At 41.2% G+C, this 24,976-nt stretch overlaps 1 protein-coding gene across 1 annotated transcript in view; it reads left to right on the forward strand.

Moving 5' to 3' along the window:
- Positions 1–222: 222 nt before the first annotated feature.
- LOC130428572 (alpha-2-macroglobulin-like protein 1) overlaps positions 223–24,976 on the forward strand; it is a 29,013-nt gene continuing 4,259 nt past the window's right edge. Inside the window, exons 1-29 of the mRNA XM_056756718.1 lie at positions 223–305; positions 2,831–3,014; positions 3,275–3,431; positions 3,588–3,640; positions 3,855–3,875; positions 9,921–10,089; positions 10,183–10,267; positions 10,352–10,490; positions 10,680–10,785; positions 10,865–10,974; positions 11,108–11,275; positions 11,384–11,614; positions 11,749–11,812; positions 11,916–12,061; positions 12,151–12,300; positions 12,400–12,612; positions 12,706–12,790; positions 12,865–13,000; positions 13,108–13,333; positions 13,476–13,602; positions 14,107–14,228; positions 16,001–16,052; positions 16,883–16,966; positions 17,139–17,315; positions 18,050–18,131; positions 18,525–18,681; positions 19,469–19,543; positions 20,680–20,842; positions 21,089–21,282. Of these exons, the coding sequence (XP_056612696.1) occupies positions 238–305; positions 2,831–3,014; positions 3,275–3,431; positions 3,588–3,640; positions 3,855–3,875; positions 9,921–10,089; positions 10,183–10,267; positions 10,352–10,490; positions 10,680–10,785; positions 10,865–10,974; positions 11,108–11,275; positions 11,384–11,614; positions 11,749–11,812; positions 11,916–12,061; positions 12,151–12,300; positions 12,400–12,612; positions 12,706–12,790; positions 12,865–13,000; positions 13,108–13,333; positions 13,476–13,602; positions 14,107–14,228; positions 16,001–16,052; positions 16,883–16,966; positions 17,139–17,315; positions 18,050–18,131; positions 18,525–18,681; positions 19,469–19,543; positions 20,680–20,842; positions 21,089–21,282 (3,744 nt within the window). The 5' untranslated portion in view covers positions 223–237. The remainder of the gene's footprint in view (positions 306–2,830; positions 3,015–3,274; positions 3,432–3,587; positions 3,641–3,854; positions 3,876–9,920; positions 10,090–10,182; positions 10,268–10,351; positions 10,491–10,679; positions 10,786–10,864; positions 10,975–11,107; positions 11,276–11,383; positions 11,615–11,748; positions 11,813–11,915; positions 12,062–12,150; positions 12,301–12,399; positions 12,613–12,705; positions 12,791–12,864; positions 13,001–13,107; positions 13,334–13,475; positions 13,603–14,106; positions 14,229–16,000; positions 16,053–16,882; positions 16,967–17,138; positions 17,316–18,049; positions 18,132–18,524; positions 18,682–19,468; positions 19,544–20,679; positions 20,843–21,088; positions 21,283–24,976) is intronic.

Below are 24,976 nucleotides of genomic sequence, written 5' to 3' on the forward strand. Positions count from 1 at the left end.
TTTTTAGGCCTTTGCAGGGTGAGAAGAATAAAATAGCCTGAATGAACCTTAAAGATGATTCATTTGGGCTAACGATTTTGTTTTTCTCCAAAAGCAACTGCAGGTCGAATCTAGTTCCTCCAACTCCTCATACCAGTTGCTCAACTTTCTTTGCTACAGTGGGGTTGGACAGGGAGTAGCAGAGGTGTATAAAATGTGCACAAAATCTGTGTGAGACTGTAAAACCAACAGCTCAAGATGCGGGCACTGGGAACGCTGCTAACAGTACTGCTACTACAGTATGATTCAAGTGGAGCAACTGACCCGTAAGAACACTTCTCATTATCCTTTTTAATTGAGTAGATATGCAAGTACTATATGTTCCCTTTAGGTGCAAAGGCGTACTTTTTAAAATTTATCATGACAGTTTTTGTACCTTTTTCCGCCTGTTAATTTACTTAAAATAATTTAATCAAAATGCACCATTCAATGAAGAACATATCATAATTTTCACTTATGAAAAATTTCCATTTCTTCAGTATTCTATTCAATTTCTACAGTACCTATGAATTAAAGATAGCGGGACTGTATTGCAAGCAGAATGACAAGCATTATAATACAATTACATAATACAAGAAATAATCCTTAGTTCCTCAATAAAGCACACACACACATTCAAAACAGTTATTCTATAAAAGCTGTGTTCCCCTTCAGTCGGTCTCTCAATGTTGTGTTGAGAGACAGACTGGAGTTTGATCTTGAGAACCTATCATCTCTGAGAGCAATTTAAAACGGCAATGGGTTTAGCGAATTGCACATGCACGTCAGTCTCCGTCCCATACATATGGGTATGAAAGGAAGATGGCGGCAATCATTCATTCATCCTTTGTTCTTCGGAACCTGCATGACGGCATGTCAAGCTGCATCTCATCGAGATTCATCTAGATTGCCGGAGTTACGACCCGAAGCAGCAGATTTGTCCCTCTCGGTGGTGGGCTTTCCCCTCTCAGTGGTGGACTTTCCCCTCTCGGTAGCGGTGTTCTCCTGGGTGTCTCGGCAGGGAGCTGAAGATATTTCTAAAAGAGCAAAATTTCTTCGGGCATGTCTTGCACATGTGTTCTTTGGTATGACAGACTCATCCTCGAGTCTTACGGGCACGACACCTGTACTGCACGTCGGGGTTCCAGCGTGCAATGGCACGGCTTGTCGATTTAGCTGTTGCTTGCTGAGCGTGACTGCTGCTTCGGAGAGGTCGACCGCTCCAGCGAGTGGCCGGGGTGATCAGGGATTCCCGTGGATGTCACTCCGCCAGCTTTGGCTCGTGGATCATCCATGCCCCGGCACTTTCACCTGGCTCGTCCCCGATGGGCGGTGGTGTACTGTCCCATAGCGGACAGACTCAACAAGTTGATGGGATGAAATTTCTGTGCAAAACATAGGACAGCAACCTCCTGGCATCAGATGCGAAGCCCCTTGGAGCTCCCGCCCCTGGGCGGTAGAGCCCAAGAGGAGGCGTCGCAGAGATGACGGCCGTGCTTCCCCGGGCAGCATGGAGGGCGGAAGCAGTTTAACCCACAGCATCATAAGTGTAAAAAGAGCTTACATGTCCTGGAAGGGAGACTTTGTCAACCCCTCTAAGTGGCAGCATCCGCCATGCTCCATGGCTGCTCAAGCCACCTTGGGGGTCAACTTATCCCTTAGCTGCCCTTCAGACAGGAACATGTTGCGAACGGCATATTCCACGTCTTTGTGACCTCCTCATGCATCTCCAGGTCAGCCACGAGCGTTCGGGTATGATCTGATGATGATCATTACTTTGGCATACCAGTTCCAAGCTCGCCCGTGCCCACTTGCAGTACATTCGCGAGGTTTTAAAACCTCTGAGTGAAACCAGTGTCAGCATATGTCTTACACGCCACCGCCATATAGGACAGGCCTCTGCCCTGGGTGTACGCCTACGAAAGCACCTTCTCCCCTTTTCAGGTGAGTCCAGCGCACTATATTGTTTACCTACTTTCCTGAATTTTTTGTTAAACAGGCCGGGTGGAGCCGTCTGTTGAAACCAAGTCCAGCATTGGTAGAGTCGGCCCTGCTCAGGTGGACCCCTATACTAGGACTGTTGCCCCATACGTAGTGACTTCCCTGAAGGGTGGTTCCGTATGTTGAATCCCTCACTCCTGATTCCCCTGTTGGTGATTCTGTGACCTCCCCTCCGGTAAATCTCCCACCTTCTCCCTACTGGTGAGACCATGTTAGTGTTGTCCACATGTACCTCCCGCAGTGGTAGGATGTGGTCTTCGAAACACTGCTCTCCAAGAGGAGAGCAGTGTTTCTCCAGTATTACGGCTCCTGACGGCACCTCACTACTAGAGGCAAACACCTCTGTCCGTGATGACTGTCAGCTGTCAGAACAGGCTTCTTCGTATGACCACTACTGTTCCCACTGGAAGATTACGTCTCGCTGTAGCGCCCAGTCCGACTGAAGGGGAACGTTCCGGTTACGACTGTAACCTCTGTTCACTGGTGGAGGGAACCACTTGTTGTGTCTTCGTGCCTCAATGTTTCACCGATCCGCTGCAGCAACCGTGATATACCTCTGAGGTTTCTCAGCCCAAAGAGTGAATGAATGACCGCCGCCATCTTCCTTTTATACCCATATGTACGGGGTGGAGACGGGCGTTCGTGAGCAATTTGCCAAGCCCATTGGCGTTTTGAATTCTTCTCAGAGATGATAGGTTCTCAAAATCAAACCCCAGTCTGTCTCTCAACACAACGTCTAGTTTCTTTCCATCAGGGAATGGAGGTTACAGTCGTAACCGAGACGTTTCCTTTGTGTTTTGTCTTCTTATAGCACATACCTGGTGGCAGTCACTTCTCAGACAGTGAGCGGCACTACAGAGACTCTGTGTGCACATATCCATGAGTCCAGTACAACCCTTTCTTTAGTGGTAACTTTGAGCTCAGATAATGGAAATATGACCATTCTTAACGAGAAATATATTAAAAGGGATTACTACAAGTGTGTGCCTTTCCAGGTCAGTATACTTCACATTTTAGTACATTGTTATTTTGTGGTCATTCCCTTTTGTTGTATGTCATATATGCTTTTGAATTTTTCTTAATAAAAACACAAGAAAATACATGATTAATAAAGATTCAAACAAATCCATTTATTATATATTAACATCTTTGGAAGCCTGGTTGGACAATTTAGCAAAGTGGCTCTCTAGGAGCAAGAGTTTATAAAACATCTTGGCTTTAAAGGTCTTCTTGTTCCTTGCTTTGGATCTTTTAGGTCCCTGTAGTGCTTGTAGACACTGTGGGAACTGTCTATGTTCAAATCAAAGGAGCTTCAACAACGCTTGTCAAAACCACCCGGATTCTCATAAATCCTCCAAAGAAGCTAGTTTTCATCCAAACAGACAAGCCAATCTACAAACCTGGGGAAACAGGTAATTTTTTTAAAAAGATTTCCATTGTCAGTTCTTCTACACATTTATCAATAAATAAATGTGATTTTAACAGCATACCCTTCGTTCAAATTGCCAAGTTTACACTCACTTTATTGCTTATGTGCTACTGTTTTGTTTTACAATTGTCTTACCCAGTAAAGTTTCGCATCGTCTCTTTGGATTCCAATTTCTTGACTCACAATCAGAGGGTAAAATTAATTATATATTTTTTTCTTTTTGTAAATAGCATAGTCAGTAAATTTCTGTAAGGGCCAACAGTAAGAAATTATTTTATGATAATTGAGGCAACGATTAAGTAATCTTAAAGTGTGGTCAGAGTTTGAAAAGCTTTTATGCCAGAGCTTCAAGCATTGTCACTATAATACTATTGATCAAACTAAACAATTTTCTTTTTCTTTTCAGTTTCAAACAGTAGAACTCCGGGTACAGTATAAAATCCTATAAAATCCATTTGTTTATGTTTCCTTTCTGTCAATCTCTCGACGTTATGTCGAGAACACAACAATATGGGGTTTGAACTTAAGAACCTATGATCTCTGATAGAATTTAAAAAAGTCAATTAACTTGATGACTAAAAAACTACTTCAGAGTCTCCTGAGAAACATGGCATCCTCGGCAAGAGTTATTTTAATCAGGTTGATGCACATAAAGCTGCTTTACCACTGGCTTCAGAATCAGGTTCCCTGGAATGCATTACACACTTTGGAGCTCCCTGACCGAGTGCACAGACAAGCAGAAATAAGCCTGTGAAAGGTCAAAGAAGATGAGCATCATGCTGCTCCCTTGTACCCTACTGGCCAAACCATACTTGATTCTCAGAGGTTATGCTTTTGACAATAACTCTTCTGGATTCCCTTCATGAAGAACCTTCTTTCTCAGGGGAAAGTTAAGTGTGGCACCCCAGGACAGACCTGTGGAACCTCCCAGCCTTCAGGTACTCTCTGTGTCCAAAGTGTATCTCAAGTTCAGTCCAGATGGTCCTGAGACCTGGGCCTCCAAACAGAGAATGTCGCACTGGATGGTGGATGCCACGGCTACAACATACTGGTCCCCAGATCTCCCATGCCCACTCATTAAACAATGTTAAAAATGCGCATTTGAAAGGCTGAAATGAATTTGAACGTGCTAGACGTAGGTTTTATCTTGAGTGTGCCTTGGTTCAAATATGCGTTAAGGTAATGGAAACAGTTTATTGTCACAATGAAGATGTAGTAAATATTTGTGTATGTTAACAAATATAACATAGCCCTCAACATCTGTGTAGAATTCTGATGTTTAAAGTTAAACTCAAATTACACCTGGGGGTGCAGATGGAGGCTGGCGTGTTTAACTCGGCCAGAGAAGCCAGAACCCAAGCGAAGGCAGCGATACAAAACACATACTGTATTTAACACACAAAAATGACCCATGATAAGGAAACTAAACAATACAAATTTAAAAAAGCCAACACTTCCCACAAGGGGACAAAAAGCAAGAAAGACTGATAACTAGATACTAGGCAGGAACAAGACAAGGTAAACTGACATGGATATTCATCCAAAGCACGAACCAAAATGATGAACCAAAATGAAACAGCACAGGACAGCAAAAAGGGCATTAAATAGGGGAACTAAAAGTTATTAACAAGGGGCAGGTGTGGGGAATCAAACACTGTTGGGAAGCTAAACGAGCAAACAAGGTTTCATCAGTTCTTCAGGCGTCTCTTAGCAGCAATTTTCAACCACACAAATCTCTCTCTCTCTCTCTGAAGTGTCCATCACCACAAGTTTCCTTCCGCATTAAATGCAAAACATGTGACGGAAATAAATATACAAGGAATATTTGACAATTTACAGATCAATTAAACGAAACGAAATACAGTGACAATATGCTGCTGAGTTTGGTTCCGTTTGTGCGGCACAGTTCACCACAAATATAGGAAATATGACAGAGCGCATCCGGATTTCATTATTTTGCAAAAGAACAATGTTCTGTTTTTAGTGCACTTGTGTACATGACTAAAAGTAGCTATCTTTGCAGAAACTTATGACGTGCTCTCAGTCATTCGAGAGGTGTTTGAGACTTCTGAAAGAGCTCATTTCTACAGCGTGGCTTGTCCCCCTGTTCTCCTGGTGTGATACTCTCATCGAGGTGGGGGACGGACACAATGTCTGCCTCAAGTGTTTGGGTCCCCAGCACGCTGAAGAAACCTTCGTGGATACATCCTGCACACACTGAGGACGGATGGCGATCAAGACATTGCAGTCACGTGTTGCTGTGTTCTTTCGGAATCCGGCTGCCACCTCGACTGCTTCCCGTTCTATGACAACAGTGGCTACAGCCCTCGCGAGCGACAAGGAAAAATGGGGTTACTGTGAGCGTAAATCCATCACCGGACCGCTCGTACCCCTTCTCGCCTGACCGTTGCCCAGGAGGAAGTCCCACCCTGTCTTGTTCATCAACAACGTATTCGGAAACGGTGCATGAAGATGATGAGATGTCTAACGCAGCATCGAAGGGTGACCTCCTGGCATCCAACCCCGAAGATTCCTTGGAGCTCCCTTCTTCCGGGGGCAAGCCCCGGAAGAGATGGATGTTGAGATGTCAGCCATGATTTCCCTGGCCAACGTGAGCATTGGGCTGCATTGCAATGCACCGCCCCTTCCCCAACACTAGCGGTTGAACAGCGCGACTCCAAGCCATGCCCTGCTCCGGTTCCATTCTTCCCGGAGGTGCAGGAGGATCATAGTAAGACCTGGAATGTCCCCTTTTCAGCTCGTTCACGCCAGACTAGTTCCGTCGCCCTTACTTCCCTCGATGGTGGGGAATATCAATGTGCCCCAGTTGGAACGTGCAGTCGCTGTGCACCTGTGCCCGCAGATGGCGGCCACCTGAGAGGTCGACCTAGACTCCCGTCCAAAGCGTGTACGATTTCGGCTTCCCTGGTGTTTAAGGCTTTCACTCCCTTGGGCCAGGCTGCCTCCTCTCTCAACTTTATGGCAATCCTGCAGGTCCATCAGGCCAAGGCGTTGAAAGAGCTCCATGAGGGTAATACTGACCCAGGGTTGATGCACCTTATGGCCACCGGCCAGGTGACCCCGCGGGCCCTGGGCCTGACGATGTCCACACTTGTGGTCCAGGAGCAGCACCTCTGGATCAACCTTGCGCAGAGAAGTGACGCCTAGAGCTCCCACTTACTTATGGCGAGATACAATGTCAAGTATACTCTGCAGCCCTCAGCCCTCTCAAATTGACGGTGCGTTTAGCTGCATTTCCGGACAGGTAAATCAGCAGACCAGATCTCCTCCCTGGGGCTTCTCCACGGCGAGGGATCCGCACGACCAGCAATCGAACCACCCCTCGGGATGTCGATGAAGCAGATCGAACCCCTAGGCCCCCTGTCTCGGTCCCTGGGAGCCTAACAAGAGCTTCCCAAACCATCATGGTGGCTACAGGATACGATCCGTCTCGGCTAGGTGATCCAACTCACCAGACGCCCCCCCAAGATTTGAGATATCCTCTCAATCTCATTCAGAGGCAAGGATGCTCCCATGCTTCAGATCGAGGTCGCCACCCTTCTGGCGAAGGAAGTGATCGTGCTCGTCCCTCTAGATGAGATGTTCCATACTACATCATCCCAAAAAAAGGCTGGGGCTGTTGTGTAGATCTGAATACCCTGAACAGGCACCTACACAAGCTGCCGTTCAGTATGCTCAATTCTCCCTCGTCATCCCCCGTTCATACGGTTCGCTTTCGAGAGGCGGGCATATCAGTACAGAGTCCTCCCTTTCAGTCTGTCCCTGTCCCCATGAGTCTTCACGAAGGTTTTGGAAGCCGCCCTCTCTCTTCCCTCATCTCTACGACTGGCTAATCTTGGCACAATCGCAAGATCTGTTTTGTACACACTAGGACCTGGTGCTCCGACACCCAGATCGCCTGGGACTTCAGGTCGACCGGGAAAAGAGGAAGCTCTCCCCTCTGGAACATCCATGTCTGTTTCCTGAACAGGATGAGGAGATCCTGAGAGACCCCATGCGGTGGTCGAGACGATCACGACCACTCAGGCTAGGCAATTCGCCTAAAAGTGGAGCTTCTTCTATTCCTGGTGCTCTTCTGGAAGAGAAAACCCGTGGAGTTGCTCAAACGGGAACGTGCAGTCCTTTTTACAACAGAGACTCGAGAGTAATCTCTCCCCTTCCACATTGAAAGTGTATGTAGACGCCATTTCCACTCATCACAACCCAGTTGCTTGTAAGTCTCTAGCACAACATGGTCATTAGGTTCCTAAGGGCATGAGAAGGCTCAATCTGCCTCGTCTGCGCTCCGTACCCTATTGGGACCTTGATGTGGTCCTGGCGGGCCTCCGGAGGCCCCCCTTCGAGCCCCTCGGAGATGCCATTATTTCTCACCTCACCATGAAGACAGCACTCCTGATGGCGCTCGCCTCCATCAAGAGGGTAGGGGACCTACAAGCATTCTCCGTGTCCACATATTGCCTAGAATATTGCTCCCCTACTTTGCAGCTCTTTGTCTGTTTTTTAGGTCAAAATAAGAGGAGGGCTGTCTCCAAAAAGAGATTGGAGCACTGGATTTTGGACCCATCACTTAGCACTTCCTGTGGGCAGGTTGGCTGGGCAGAGAAGCCCTACCCCGTTAGGCCGGGTACCTGCTGAGTTATCCACCGCATAGCTCTAACCGGACCTAGTGCTCCAGACGTAGCAATCCCCCAACCTGGCGGTTTTGTCTGCTGTATCCTCATGATTGGTTCCCGCCTTGGTAACCATGACCTTCCCTGGGTAGACCTCCCCCTTGTGGTACTTCCTTTAATCCGCACATTCCTCCCATGAGTTCTCCCCTATCGGCGAGACCATTTGGGTGTCTCCATTAAACTCCTCCCAACCGTAGAAATTGGTCTCTGTAGCGTATTCCCCCACTGAGGAAATAACCCTTACCCAATGGCCCTTACGGTCCTGGGTGGCTTCTCGTAGTTATAGAAACTAGGCCGCCGTCTGTGACAGCGGCCTATCCACTGGAAGGTCACATTTTCGCATTAGCTCTAACGTCTGACACGCCCAGGCCAGTCACCATTGCTTCGCTAGAGATTGTGACATGGCACAACGCCGTGGCATTTTCCATAGGATCCCCATCTGTTTGTTCGAGACAATGTCGGGAGACCAACAGAAAGGGAACATCTTGGTTACGGATGTAACCTCAGTTCCCTGATGGAAGGAATGAGACGTTGTGTCCTTCATGCCAGAATGCGTGCCGCCTGCTGCAGCCAGTTCGTTATCAAAATAAAATAGTTATGGTCATTATAATTATTATATAATTATATTATTTTTTATGAAATATATAGACGCAACAGGTCCGCACAAACATTTTTCCGTAAGCACTTGAGGAGCGGGATCTTCTGAATGAGTTCCCGGATTGGATTTCGGAGCTGCCGGATCCGGATCCTGCTCATACCGGCTGGGCCCACACCTGCCTGAGCAGCTTCTCCCCTTCATTCGGTGAGTGAGTGGGCAGATTTAGCCATCCCTGCTTCCTCCATTTTAATGAAGTACAGTATAGGCATTTCATCCATCACTTAAGCACTTTTCTGGTAACTAGCTGGACGGAGCGGCCCAATTACAGAGAGTTATCCCTGGTTCAGGTGAATCCCATACCTTAGCCAGTGCTGCTCCATACATGGTGACTTGTCCGTTTTCCCCATGTTGGACTCTACCACCTCTTGTCTTTTCACCCCTCGTATGGAATCCAGCACACCTTTGTTCCCATGAATTCTCTTCACTGGTGAGACCATGCAGGGGTTTCTATATGGATACCCCCTGCGGTAGGATGTAGCCTCTGTAGGAGAGGGGGTAGCGCTTCAAAGTGTCGCTTACGATGCCTGGGATCATATTACGTTCTCGCTACGTGGAGAAGGAAGTAAACCGCATGTGATGGCCCATGGCAAGAGCTTCTCATCTCTCAACAAGCTCAAGGTGATGCCTTACTACCACCCAGTGTCGCTCTGCTTGAGGTCATAAGGTTGTGTCGACATAACATCGAAAGACAGACAGCAAAGGAAAAATCTCTGTTGCGACCTTAACCTCTCCTTTCCCTAAAGGAAAGAACGGGACATTTTGTCCCTCAGGCTCGAAAGTGCTCCATCCGTTACACCGATCGGTAGTCGCCTACCAGGTTCCTCACCACAAAGCCTGAATGAATAGAAAGCCATCTTCCTTCTATACCCGTGTGTACAGGGCAGAGACTGGTATGCGGATTCCATTCGCCAAGTTCATTGGCCTTTTTAAATTACGATTAGAGATGATAGATTCTCTAGTTCAAAGCCCATATTGTCATCTCAACATAACATCTCATTCCCTCAATCAGGGAACAGAGGTAACATATGTAACAGAAACATTTTAACACAAATTATTATAAATTATTTCTAGCATTGTTTGCAGTTTCATTATACTGGGTTTGTTCATTATGTGCCACTTCTAGGATCCTAACTCAAACCGCATTGGTCAGTGGTTGAATCAGACCACCAGGAATGGCATTTTAGATCATTTCCACCGCATGACACCTCAGGCCGCTGAGGGCAACTACGTCATCACTGCTTGGGATAAGAATAACCAACAAACAACACACTACTTTGAAATTAAAGGATATGGTTAGAACTAGAAATCAGTTTTGAAAGTTTTTCATACTTTGTCAGTCCATTATTTATCCTGTTTTTAAACTCATTTTATCTTGCTTCTTATAGTTCTGCCTAAATTTGATGTCAACGTGAATCTTCCTCCTATTATAACTCCCACGAACAAAGAGTTCATGCTACACATTTGTGCTCAGTAAGCTTTTGGTAGAGAACTTTGCAGATAAATGAGATGTAAACAACAATATTATCGGTCTCTTAATTTTTTTTGTGTGTGTAGATACACCTATGGGAAGGGCATTCAGGGATCTGTGACTGCTGAAGTGTGTGGAATAAACTATAATTATTACTGGTCTCGCCGAGTTGATTACTGGAATCATGGAAGTACACCAAAAACATGCAGAAACTACGTCATAAAGGTTTGCTACAGCTAATGAAAAACTTTAATTGTCATTTATGTTCCTGATTCCCTAATGTCTTATGCAGTCACAGTTAGAAGACACAATATATGTCATTGTTCAATGAACCGCAAATAAAAGCTTCTCACACCATGTTACATGGCGAAATTCTTGTATTCACTTCATGTCAATGATTTCTGTTTCATTTAGACCGACAAGACCGGCTGTGCCTCTCAAGTATTAAATGTGACTGAATATCACATGAGTCCAGGAGGATATTTTCAGATCAATTACAAAGTAGAAGAGGATGGAACAGGTAAGAGTATCAAATGAGACTGCTCTTCTACATTTTAATAGGAGAAGGACTAATGAAACATGTTCTTCTGGTTTTCCAGGGATTACAGTGGAGGGTTCAGCTGGAGCTTCTTATAGCAGCGACGTTATCACAGTTTCCTTTGTTGACGCAGCAGATACATACAAACCTGGGATTCCCTATGAGGGAAAGGTTGGATGTTCATGATATTTTGCAACCAGTTTATAATAAAGATGTAGACAACATTCAAAAAAAATAATCTTCTTAAATGGTACCAAAACTGTCACTTTCATTAAAAAAAATTCTCCACATGCTTTTTTGACAGGTTCTGGTCACTGATGTAAACAGCAAACCACTGAAAGATCAAAAAGTGTATCTCATTGTAAACCACGATTTGAAAAGTGTGAATAGGACACTAATGACAGACAGCAAAGGCATGGCTCACTTCTCTTTAGACATGACAGATTGGTCAAGTCAACCTGTTTATTTACAGGTTGGTGCTGTTTTTACAAAAGTATTACTTTTATAACTTTGACATGCAGTAGAAGGATGTGTGTCATTCATTTGTTCATTTATTCATTCATTCTTTCATTTAAATTAGGTTCGCCACAGTGGGGATGAACTCCAGAATGGTTTCTGGCCTGCAACAAGATATTATAATGGAGCCAGTCTCTGGTTAAGCCCGTTCTACTCCAAAAGCAAAAGTTTTCTAAAGTTAATTTCGACTTCAAACCCATTGAGTTGTTTGAATGGGGCAAATGTAGAGGCCAGTTACATCATTCAGGGCAGTGCACTGAAAAAGGGACAGAAAATATTGGATGTCTTCTGGATGGTATGTTTAACTCTAAATCCATGTACAGTGTAACATTAAATCCATACCTTCAATGCATTGTTAGTTTTTTTTTTGTAAGTGTCAAACAATGTCTGGTTGCATTTCATAAACTTTTCCCACCTTGTGTGTTCCAGGTCTTTTCGAAAGGCAGTATGGCTCAAAATGGCCTTGTCTATGTCAAAGTGCAGTTTGGAACAGGTATGAATTGAAAATTACAGAAAACACACAATAAATATTGTATTGTTGTATGTTCTAAGATCCTCATTTGCTTTCATTGACTGGTTTCTTCCCTTTATTTCAGAAAACAAAGGCAAATTGTCATTCAAATTAAGAAAAAACGCAGCCCTGTCTCCATTTGCCCAGGTAGTGGTGTACACAGTTCTTCCCAATGGAGAAACAGTAGCAGACAGCTGGAACTTCCCCATTGAACAATGCTTGCCAAACAAGGTCAATAAATACGAAATGAAAACCAGAAACTCATTTAAATATCTATAAAATTATCCTTTACGTATAATAAACGTGTTTCTGTGCTCCAGGTGTCCTTAAATTTCTCATCTACCACGGCTCTGCCTAAAGAAACAGCGACTCTAAACCTGAGAGCCCAGCCTGGTTCCCTTTGCTCGGTCAGGTCCATTGATCAGAGCGTTCTGCTTTTAAAACCAGAGGCTGAACTAAATGCTGCCTTTGTAAGACATTTTTAACAGAGGAATCTTTCAAAATATTTTGATTGTTCTATTTGATTTTGCGGTGTCAATTCATCCTGTAAAATAACTTTAAATCTGTAGGTTTTTGGAATGTTACCAGTCCAAATGCTGGGCGATTACCCATACCAAGTTTGGGAATATAATGAAGATCCCTGTATACCTAGAGACATGGATCCAATTGACCCCCCGATACTCGTGAGGGATCCAATTGACCCCCCAATGCTGGCGACGGAAAGACGTTCACTCTTTTATTACCCTTATTTCAATAGAAATGATGCATACAGTGCCTTTAAAGTAAGATATCATATTCTCTTGTTTCAGTGGTTGTAGGTTTATCATTATTCACTATCCATTTAATAATGAGACATGGTGCGTTCTTACTTCTAGGCAATTGGAGTCAAAATTGCTACCAACTCTGATGTGAAAGAACCTGTTTACTGTAATAAATATATGTTTATGAGGCCAGCAGTGGGTAAGTAACTTCATCTTTGTTTTCGAAATTCTGTACTTTCTTTCCTACTATCTATCTACTATCTGCTCAAACAGCACCAGGTGCAGGTGATGTTCAACCAGATGAAAGAACAGAAAATATGGGTGTTGGTCCACCTATGGAAAAAACTGTTCGAAATACAATCCGCAAATTCTTTCCGGAAACTTGGATATGGGATCTTGTGCCTGTGGGGTGAGTACAGCTCATGTTAATTTCACTATACCTACATTCCCATTCTATCATATAAATATTTACTCCTTATGCAATTACACTTGGATGAATATGTTTTTATTCATTAGGAGATCTGGATCCGTGACACTTAGAAGAACTGTTCCTGACACCATCACTAAATGGGCCACAGATGCTTTCTGCACATCTTCTGTTGGTTTCGGAGTGGCACCCAGCACTGCTCTCACTGCTTTTAAGCCGTTCTTCGTCAGCCTCACACTCCCCTACTCTGTTATACGTGGAGAAGTTGTCATCCTCAAAGCAACTGTATTCAACTATCTTTCCAAATGTATTATGGTGAGGCCCTGAAATATTCCTCTATCACTGTGACTTTGCTCCCTCCTCCTGTATACTGAATGTTTGATGGGTTGTGCTGCAACTATTTAGCAAATTGTAAAAGTCTAGTTGTTTTTGTATTTTTTGTATTCTTGTGATACAGGTAAAGGTCACCTTGGCAGGTTCAAAGCAGTTTGAAGTTTCTCCTTTCAACATTGGAAATTATACTCAATGTGTTTGCTCAGAAGAGAGCAAAACCTTTGAATGGATTGTTACACCAATTGTCCCGGGTAATTCAAATACTTTGATACAAAAGAAAAACACATAGAAAACATAGAAAAAACATTTTCTATGCTCAAACTTAAAGTGTTCAATCGTACTAGAATAAATTTGAATTAGAGCAGTACAGTGTCCTAGTGTTCAATTTGTGTTTTCAGCATATTTTGGGATTTTTTTATTTAAACATTATTAAATTGTGGTTAAGTGTTAAATGATCTAATGATGACGCATCATTATTAGAAAATAATTTGAAGCCAGATTGTTGTCAGATCAAGAATTTACTCCTAATGTCAGTCTTGAAATTCACAGTTCATTATTACAGAGTCTATGGCACTTTGCTGTAAATCAAATTTACCCAGGAAACACACATATCAATAATAATCAATCCACCGAGTCGCTTTAGATATAATCATCAAAATTATATAATCATCAAAATTTGCCAAAAGCAAAAAAATATACAGGTTAGTGTTGTCGTGTATTCTGGCTTTGTAATGAAGGGTGCATGTACATTTCAGGACGAATTAACATTGCTGTGACATCTGAAGCTCTGCAGACTCAAGAACGTTGTGAAAATGAGGTGGTGACAGTGCCAAAAAGAGGGCATATTGATACTGTGGTGCACTCACTTTTGGTGGAGGTGAGTACTTTTACAAACAGTAACTTCTCTTATAAGAACAGTTCACCGTCTTTTGGATATACTGTACATCATTCGTTTGTCAAACATTTTCATTGTAAGGTCCCCTTTGTGTAGACTGCTGTTATGGTTTGTTTGACACGAGGGAAACGGGAAACAGGAAACAGGAACAACGACTTAGCATAGAGCTTTAACAGGAGTACGTCAAACAGACTCAGCACACAACGTACAGCATACAAGTACAATGAACGCGCACAAGACAAGGAAACATGAGGACTCTTTATAGGAAGAGGTAACAAGAGGGAACAGGTGCAAGGGATTACACTCAAGGAAAGCTAATTAACACAAACTTGGAAACAGGAGGGTAGGAACGATGACGAGACAAGAGAGAGATGAAATCGTCTCTCTCCCACATGAAACAGAGGATTCTGTATGATTCCACCTCTAAACCAAGAAATACCTGACGAGGAGAGGTGAAACCATGACAGAACCCCCGCCTTAAGGAGCTGCAACCTGATGCTCCTCAAAGGCACGAACAAGACAAGGCAGACTGAGACAAAGACAAGATCAAACAAAACATGGAAAACAAGACTAGGGGCAGACAGGCAAGAACAATGAGTGGATTAGGGTGGGACAATAAAAATAACAGACAAGGGAGGGGGGGTGGTGGCAAACAAGAAAACATTGGGGGAAGTCCAGAAGGGGCAGGGCTGGGAGGGGAAGTCCTAGCCCTGGGGAACGCGCCAGAACGCGGAGCCCCAGGGGGCTTGACAGGGCTTGGCGCCGGTCGGAAGATCGGCAGGAGAGGTCTTGACGCCGGCTGATGGGCCGGCAGGACAGGGCTTGACTTCGGCTGCGGCGGCTGGGCAGCCGGGCTTGACGGCGGCGGCTGGGCAGCCGGGCTTGGTTCCGGCTCCTGGACCGGGCTTGGTTCCGGCTCCTGGACCGGGCTTGGCTCCTGGGAGGAATCTGCGGTCGGGCTGGCCGCTCGGACCGGCACCTCCCTACGGCGCCCCCCAAAAAAATATTTGGGACTCGGGACCACCGGACCACCGGACTCGGGACCACCGGACTCGGGACCACCGGACTCGGGACCACCGGACTCCTCTTCTTTCTACTCCGCTTGCCAACAGAACTGGTGGGCGGTGGAGTGGCTACAGGAGGCGAGGAGAGACCAACGAATCCGATCTGCAGGGCCTGGTCCTCCGGGATGGTGACCGGCCCCGTGGGAGAGCTCACCCATCCTGCTGGGTTCTTCTTTGGCGCGTTCATTCTGTTATGGTTTGTTTGACCATTCCACCTCTAAACCAAGAAATACCTGAAGAGGAGAGGTGAAACCATGATAGACTGCATTGCTTTGTGGCCCCACAAATAAAGACTTATAATATCATATAAGACTTATAAAACTTAGAACTTTAATCAAAACAAATACATGTTAAGTTGTACAATGCTGGAACATCAATTCCTTTGGTTGGTGGTCTTATTTTTCTGATGTTTGATAGCATAAAATCTATGAAAAATGTCACAAAATCTGCCCTTGGATCCATCTTGCCCTCAGTTTCAAAACTGTTGTACATGACTAAAGGTAATCAGGATTACAGCAACAAGCTCCAAAAAGATTTTTGTAAAGAAAATTATCTAGATGGGATCTTGACATCAATTCTAGCTTTCCTCTGTACGTACATTATCCTATGAGAGAAGTATTGATGTCATGTTTGTTTGAATTTGTTTGATGTAATAATTCAATTAACCCTGTTATTACACTCTTTTGTCAGGCAGAGGGAACTAAACAGATAGTCACTCACAACGACCTCATCTGCTTGACAGGTTAGTGGCATTTTTCTAGAGTTGGTATGTTTCAGGTTTAATTTTAGCTTTGATCAAATTTAAACTCTCTACAATTTCTTACCTGATCAACTTCCATTAGATGCATTTAAATGTTTGATTGCGCAACTTTTGCATAAATTGAGGAATAGGTCGAAAACATTTCCTATGGTAATGCAGTTGAAAGGGCGTAAACTCACAACATTCCTTTAAAACTATGATGGGATGTTTACGTTTTACATTGTTAAATGTTGGAATGATTTACAGTTTTATAGTCTAGGCCTACGTACATTGTATTGGTGTAAATGCAGTCAATGGTATGACTGGTATCTGGAAGTTACTTACCAGTTTGCTAGTATACTGTGTATGACACTTTAACATAATACATGTGGTGTCATTGGTTTAATTTAATTGCGTGTCACATCACTCATCCTTACTTTTTTAGAAAACCAACTGATAAAATAAAAACAAAATATGGTTCCTTAATTTTTGGTAAGTTAATTTTGGAGCTTGCCTTTGTGTCTTAAGTTTTTGTGCATCAAATTGTTGGCAATACAAGCATTATAGATGAGGGAAGAGAATGGGGATTTTTTATCCTTTAGAAAAAAATCTAATTCAACAAAAATTAGCATGTTCTTGTTGTAAACTCCAAGCTCTACAAAAAGTTTGAAAACTCCAAAAATAGCTCATTACAAAACAACATTTAATGTCATGCAGGTTAAAGTTTAGTGGAGTCAATACAATGGCTTGCAACAATGGCTTGGTTAGAAGTGTTTTGAATCCAGATCTACTAAAGTATAACACTGATTTGTAATTCTATTTTTCCACTTTAGGAAATCAAATGAACACAACTGTTCCTCTCACTCTGCCCGAGCAATTTATCGAGGGATCTGTTCAAAGCTTTGTCACTGTAGTAGGTGAGCTTAAAGATGTGCCCGAAAATGTCAAAGCAGTGTAGTGATGTACACTTTAGCATATTGTAATTATATGTTATAAAAAAATTCCAGCTTTTCTACTTAAATTATATGGTTTGGATGATTGGATTCTCATATTTAATGCATTCTCATGTTTATTTTCTTTGCTCAACAGGTGATCTGATAGGTTGTGCTTTAAAAAACATCGCTGATCTGTTGCGGATGCCTTACGGCTGTGGAGAGCAGAAAATGGCGATCCTTGCACCCAATATTTACATCCTTCAGTACTTGGAGAGCAGTGGACAGCTCACTCCTGAGATTTTGGAACGAGCTAAAACCTATCTGGAGACTGGTAAGAAAAGACTTTATGAGAGTGGTGATTTGAAACATATTTCTTATAAATTGTTCTAGTTGTTCTTATGATGTGCTTATAATAAGCATTTATGTCAACTTTAGTTTGCAAATACATTTTAGGCATATGCTAGGAATGTCTATCCTAATAATAATACTATAAATGAACAACCTTTCTAAACGAATATAATACGTGCATTTATTAAAATGACAAAGCTACATTTTCTAAAAATAGTTAAGCATTGTATTAAAATAAATTAATGCAAGTTGTATTATTGTGTACTACAACTTTTTTCAAATATTTAATCATTACCCTTCAGATAAAATCTTTATCAGTTCAGAAACATTTCAGCAAAGTGGCCCTAAAATTCACAATAGTGTAAAAATATTTTTTTTATGGGTGAATACAAATGGATGAAAATCACATTGAAGGGGGAACCTAATTGAAACATAATTTTTGAACAAAAAGATACCATCTAAGCCATTAAATCCAGAACAAGCTATAAACTGTACAGCAAAGCCCCAGTTTATTGAGAGGGCGTGCAAGATAATATATACACATATATAAACTATACAAAAACTTATATGTATAGATTACACTAGTAAAACACCTTACAATTGCATTGTAATTTGATAATCCCATGTGTTTTGAGATCTTTGGCTTCTTAACTTTCTACAAGATACTACACAATAATTTACATATCAAACCCTTCAGACTTCTTATGTTGCTTGCAGGTTACCAAATAGAGCTGACATTCAAGCAAAATGATGGATCTTACAGCCTTCACGGGATGAGAGATGCCTCTGGTAACACTTGGTAAGTTTCCCTAGAAAGACAATAAAAACCTTCAGCTGCATGCCTTTGTGTTTTCTGTGTGGATTGTAATCTCCTATACATCCTTTTAAAGTGCTTATTAGGAAGTCCACGCTGAATCCGTTTACAGTGATTTAAGAAAAATGATCCACAATCTAATGAAAAATGAAATACAAACATGTAAACCCTCAATGCAGGTCAGAAAACATAAAAATACAATTCACCCCTTGGCGAAAACGCCATCTAATGAAGAGGTTTACACAAATAAATGAATTCACAAATGAATTCCCATATTTTTTTATTTCATGAGTAATGAGATTTCTTCAAAATGATTAAAGCAGGTGAGATCATGATTCATTAGATCATGGACATTTAACAATATTTTTTGGTTATCAGGTTAACTGCGTTCGTGATGAAGACCTTTGGAGGGGCAAAGAAATATGTATTCATAGATCAGACACAAATCGACCAGGCAAAGACTTGGTTGGGTCAGCAGCAGCAGACAAATGGGTGCTATGCCTCAATGGGCCCATTCTTAAACAATTTAATGAGGGTGAGTACAGGAGAGAAAGAAAACAAAGCTTAAATTCTCTGTCCTGAATAATTTGCACAAACTAGTAATAACATGTTTTAGTTATTAGCACTTTGTTTGTGTTATGCTAGTGAACAAATCATGTGTCATTTTACCACATTAGATGTATTTTTGTTTAAAATAAAAATGGTTCAAAAAGAGCCAACACAAGTTTTGTTAAAAGTAACACAAAGTTTACTGTCTCAGAAATAACAGTTTTCAGAGTTATATTTTGGCTAGTAGAGCTTATAAAAGCTAGTAAAAACTTAATAATGTTTTGTTTTATATAACAGAATTCTCAGTTGCATTTTCCTCCGTTTTTTTCCAATACTTTAGCAGAATTGTGAAGGGTCATTTGTAAAAATATTTCTGGAATATAGGCTATTAAATAAATGCACATTGTATAGCAAGGAATCTTTGGGATCACTGACTTGGCACACTTTAGTGTATTGACAAATACCTGCACCTGTTGAAACATTGTTAAGTCTTTTCTGAAACAGAAATAGAAAATATGTCATTTTTTTGAAAGATTTAAGAAGCAGGATACACAGCTGTCTTGGACAATAAAATAATTCATATTTGTAATTTTTGTTTTTTGTATGTTGGTTATGTTTTCATACAGTGTGATGTTTATCCACAAACATTGACACGTGTAGTTCAAGCAATTCATTTTTATTTGCAATATAGCTAGCTCTTATTCCGGTTTACATTAACATTTAATTCCGATGCTATCTAACGCTCTAATGTGTAATATCTTCTGCTTTCACAGGACGGAGTCAGTGATCATGTCACTCTAACTGCATACATCACAGCAGCTCTGTTGGAGATGGGCATAAATAAATCTGTGAGTATGAGTTCTCAGTGTTATACAGTACTGTTGTCTAGGGATGTAACGATTCCCTCAGCTCAAGATGCGATGGGATTCACAATACCGTTCTCACAATAAGTTTTTTTCACTATTTTTTATTTATTTAAAAAATTAGAAATGAACAACTGCCCTTTTATACAACAAGCTGCACATTTCTTTGTTAAATAAAAACATAATTGGTCAAAGGACAAAACTAAATTGCTACTCTAAAACAAATTCCAAATCAAGCTTTCCTGTAGCTCAGTGGTAAGAGCATTGCCGTTGTGGGTTCGATCCCAAGAGACTGCAAATACCTATGTAAAATGTATAGGATAAAGCAATGTAAGTCGCTTTGGATAAAAGCGTCTGGGAAATGGCTAAATGTAATGTAAATGTAAACCAAGTGAATAATGTAAATAAATTGACTTTAAAAAAAAATACATTTAAAGTTGGAGACCCCCGAGAGTGAATGTATAGAAAAATAGCAAAGGAATTAAATGTTCTTTAAAATATACTCATAAATATGCTAATTAGGCGTCTGGGGATGTTTTTTGAGAGAATTTTCTTTCTTTAGTCAAAGTGCCGCACTCTTCTCCCTCTCGTGACGTCAAATGACGTGATGTTGAAAAAAGTCAAAGAAACGGTCACTTCTTCTAATAAATCTTTTAAGGCTTTACTGTAGCTCAGTGGTAAGAGCATTGCATTAACAACGCAAGGTTGTCGATCCCAGGGGATTGCACTTACCTAAGTATAAATGTAGAAGTTAATTCAATTTAAGTAGCTTTGGATAAAAGCGTCTGCCAAATGCATAAATGTAAATCCAGCATTAACTTTTCATATGGTACTTTTTATACAAGGTTATATATTTATTTAAAAAAAATCTACTTGCAACATGCACTTTAATACATTCTGCTGTTCGAAGCATTTAACCTGATTCATTTAACATCTCAACTGACTTGAGTAGTCACATATTATAATCTATTTTCAACCGGCTTAAAGTGAATCGTCCCATCCCTACCAGTGTCCAAATAGTGGAAAAAAAACAAGTAGAAGATATTGTAACTATACTAACTATGGAAGCAGATACATTACATCCACTGTTTATTTTTTAAATCTTCTGTCTGTTCTTTAAGGATCCTATGGTAGCGAAAGGCCTTGAATGTCTGATGGAAGCTTCCAGCAACCTTAACAACATGTTCTTTACTGCCCTGTCCTTCTACACATACACTCTTGCTGGAGACCAAGAGATGAGGCAGAAACTCATCTCCAACTTGGATAGTCAAGCCAAGAGAAAAGGTGCAATTTGGATTTGACTTAACAGTCTTTAAATGTACAATATTGTTCACAAGCTGCATTAACTAATACATACAGAATAAAGTAAAAATCAAGGAAATCAACTCACCAGTCCTCTTTACTATCTACGTCAGTTAGTGTACACCTCATCAACAGGTTGATCATCCTAATTTATCCTTATTATGTAGATTTCCTTGCAGCCTTTAACATACACAATCACCAAATTAACGCTTGCCATTGTCATTGCAGGGATTGAGCGGTATTGGTCTAATATACCGTATAATGGAATGGTAGGCTCTTTTGAGGTACAAATGAGCTCCTATGTGTTGCTGGGGCTGCTTTCTGGACCCCTACTGCCAAACTTTGGACTGAACTATTCTTCTACCATAGTGCACTGGCTGGTCAAGAGGCAAAATGCCTATGGAGGTTTCTCCTCTACTCAGGTAACGTTCCTCATTTCCTTATTTACTCTTTCTTGGACCCAGTCTGTTCCTTTAACTTCCTCTTGGTTATGTACTTTATGGTTGTATTATATGAGGGCGTTTTGCTCTATTTTACTGCAGGGGCCTGACTAAAGGGCCACTGGGCATGTCAAGTTGCTCGAAAACTCTTAAATTAAGAAATCCCTTAAGGGATAAGGTTCAGGGACCCTTAATGAGAAAAATCCTAAACATTCACTTAAGGAAACCTTAACTGCTAAAGTGTTGCAACAAAGTCCTGAAAGTAATTTCTTATCTTAAACAAATTTAAGCGGATGTAACACACACAGTTTCTGCCAATCTCATGTTAACCTTGAGTACCTATAGAGTAGTATGGCATACTTTGTATCTTCAAAGAGTCTTTAGTTTGATCACGTTTATAAAAGACAGATACCGCTGTACGATTATTTCCGAAAACAGGCGAGTACCTAGAGGTGTGCAGGGGGCGGGACTACAGCACAAGAACACAATACATAATTGTATAATCCTTACCGGGGGTCGCACATGCTACGGAAAAAGTCCATAACATGTTTCAAGCGTAACACTGTATCTTACTATACAAGGACGAACACATGAACTTGTTTGTGTGAAGCTGCTGTCAAACAAGCTGACCTCAAGCGTCTGAGCTGAGCGACCACCCGGCAAAAATAAAAGTATGCTTAATTTAAACCAGATGATAAAATAAATAACTTGTAGTTGTTGAACATGTACTATTTACACTGCATTTTTATGGACAAATGTATTTACTACTGTATAGTAGAGTATTGAAAATAAAAAATGAATTTGGTAAAAAAAACGAAAAATCATATGGCCCTAATTTATCCATTTGTATAACGTAAATGTCCTTTTTCAGTAACCTGTCTAGTTATGTGATGACCTGAACTTGTGTTTTTTAAAAGACGTATACTTGTGCTACAACTGTTTGGCCTGTGCTTCAAAACTTTAAACCTCTGTAGGACCGGTGCTATGTGTAAATGTTAACGTACAGCCCTGCCCTGTTGATTCACTTCAAGTTTGTGTTATGCCTTATACAGTATGAACGCTGGGGGAGTGTATCGACCACAGAAATAAGCCATAACGTTTAACATTGTAAAGAAGTCAGAATGCATGATACTCTCTGGCACCACCCCTTTAAGAGACCAATATGACTCCCTTAGTCTCAAACACAATGATATTATGTTCATTAAAAGTGGAAGAAGTAATGACGATCATTTGTAAAGATAAAATTAGACAAATTACACGTGATTAAATATATATATATATTTTTGGTGTTTTTATGCAAAATAATATCTTTAGTGTCGTCTTTTTTCCTGTACTGATAATATCGTCTGATAATATCTTTTTTTGTAGCTGTAATGTAACGATTGTTTTTTTCAAAATGTAAACGACAACTAAGTGATTCGTACAGGCCATGGTAATAAAACATCTGGGGCTTTGCTGAAAACATTCAGGGTCCCCTTAGTCCACCCCTGTTCTTCTGTATGTCTTAAAATAATGTATACAGTTAGTGCATAATATTATGTGTTTTATAGAGCGGTTTGCTTAAATTGAAAGGCTAATTTACTATGAATTCCTTTAGGCATTTTCTAATAGGTTTAAGAAATGGCAGTTTTGAGTAAAAAAGGTTACCAATACCTAAAAATTACTTTTGTGTTTGGTTTTATAGTGAGAATTACAGTCATACCTCATATCAGGGCTGGATCTATGTTATCAAAGGGCCCATCAAAAAATGTCTTGCTGACAATTAAGAAATATATTACACTTGAAATATTTCATTATTGTATTATCTCTTAAATATTGATATGTACATTTAATAAGAAAAAAATGCTCATAACATATTTAAGGTATGAACAATGGAAGTAAAGGTGTTTAACACTGAGAGTAATCCAGGAAGGAAGCGGATCCAATGGCAGTAAAAGATTTAATGAATACAACAAAATAAAAGACCAAAGTAACAAGGCGCTACCGTAATCCAAAACATGACTAAACCCAAATCACAGAAACAAAGCCTGACAACTGACAAGTAAAACACAAGGGCTTATAAAGACAGAACCAAACAGGGTAATAGGATACACCTGGGGCCGTTTCAATAAGGAAGTTCAACCAACACCGAGTTTAAATCTGAACTCTGAGTTGATTTACTCAGAAAATCGCTACTCTGAGTTTTCAGTTTCAGACCAGCTGAAATGAGTTAGTTCAATCCACTCTGAGTAAGTTCACTCTAGGTTACGCGCCTGCACCATCAATTGAGTGAAGATAGCACGATTCACCATGGCAACGGCACGTGTTAATGCGCAAGTTTATATGTCAATCACTTTTATATTTATTTTGTTGAAACTGTGAAAATGCGAATTATATTTAACTCTCTCGCTCTCTCTCGCTCTCATATAGGTACAATCCTTCTGCAATAAAATGATCTAGGCAGCAGCTGAATATGAAATAAAATAGCATCATTCATTCAGGAATGTTTAAAGAAATAAAATGCTCTTTCTAGTAGGAAGCCTGATTGGGAAATGTTAAATATATTTCTTAAACTGGCCTTAAAAGTTACGATAAAACGTCAAAACCATGCCTCACAATTCTCTCCCGACACATTGTAACTCTCTGCGAATTAATTCAGCTTCCTCATCTACGGGTTCCTGAATAAACAGACATGCCATTTTAAGGTCTGTGTGACTAAATAGAGCGCGAATAGGAACACGAATCAATAAACAAATGACGTATGCAATTTCAACACCGCTCGCGCTTCGAAAAGGGGTGAAGATTGTAACAAACCCTGGGTTTGCGGAATAAAACCTGCTCCCGACCAGGTTAGGTTCACGGAGTATGTTACTCTGGTTACTCACTCGGAGTATAAGATACCTCGCGTCCATATCAGTGGGTGGTTCTCAATTCTTATTTGTGCACCTCGTTTCAATTCCTCGCATCCTTTCCCCGCGTCTTAGCTCCTCCCCTTCAGGATGCGGGGGAAGGGAACAAAGAAAAGAAGCGAGGACGGAGCTTTTTAAAGAAGTCAAATGGCATATTCTCGCGCCCTTTAGCATCACTTCAAAGCGTCGTCAATTGATAATGACTGTACACGTTGCAAATATAAAAAACAAAGTTAAACACATACTTTAGGCAGATTTCACATCCACACTACAATAAAATAAGTTGAAAACAAGCTTAAAAGTGCTCAGAAATGTATATTCGGTCAAATATGTTTTACATAAATATTAACTATATGAATATTATCTATACTGTCTGAAATAGGTATACATTTACAAAAAAACCGTAATTATCACATTTATGCATGTTTGAATATGATCTAAAGATGTGATTATGTCGGATATACGACACTATGGAGAATCATACGCGCATGGGGTTTTGTGGATAAAACACTTCCGCTAAGGAAACACACGTGTATCCTCCCTCATGACTTGTCAGAAAGCCTCCTCTCTCCTCGATCCTCTTCTCCTCCCGGTGCAATTAGAGAATTGAGACATCTTTAAAGATGTTTGTACTCGATCGGTTTCTGGGTCATAGGATGGAGGACGTAGGAGCGAGGAAACGAGGAGGCATAGGCTGCATCCAAAAAAACCCACTTGCGGTCTTTGCACTTATCCACTACTTTTATGGCGTATTTCCTGTTTTTGGCCCTAGTGTTCAAGTGGGAGTG

This window comes from Triplophysa dalaica, chromosome 9 (genome assembly GCF_015846415.1).
Source record: "Triplophysa dalaica isolate WHDGS20190420 chromosome 9, ASM1584641v1, whole genome shotgun sequence".
NCBI classification, from domain to species: domain Eukaryota; kingdom Metazoa; phylum Chordata; class Actinopteri; order Cypriniformes; family Nemacheilidae; genus Triplophysa; species Triplophysa dalaica.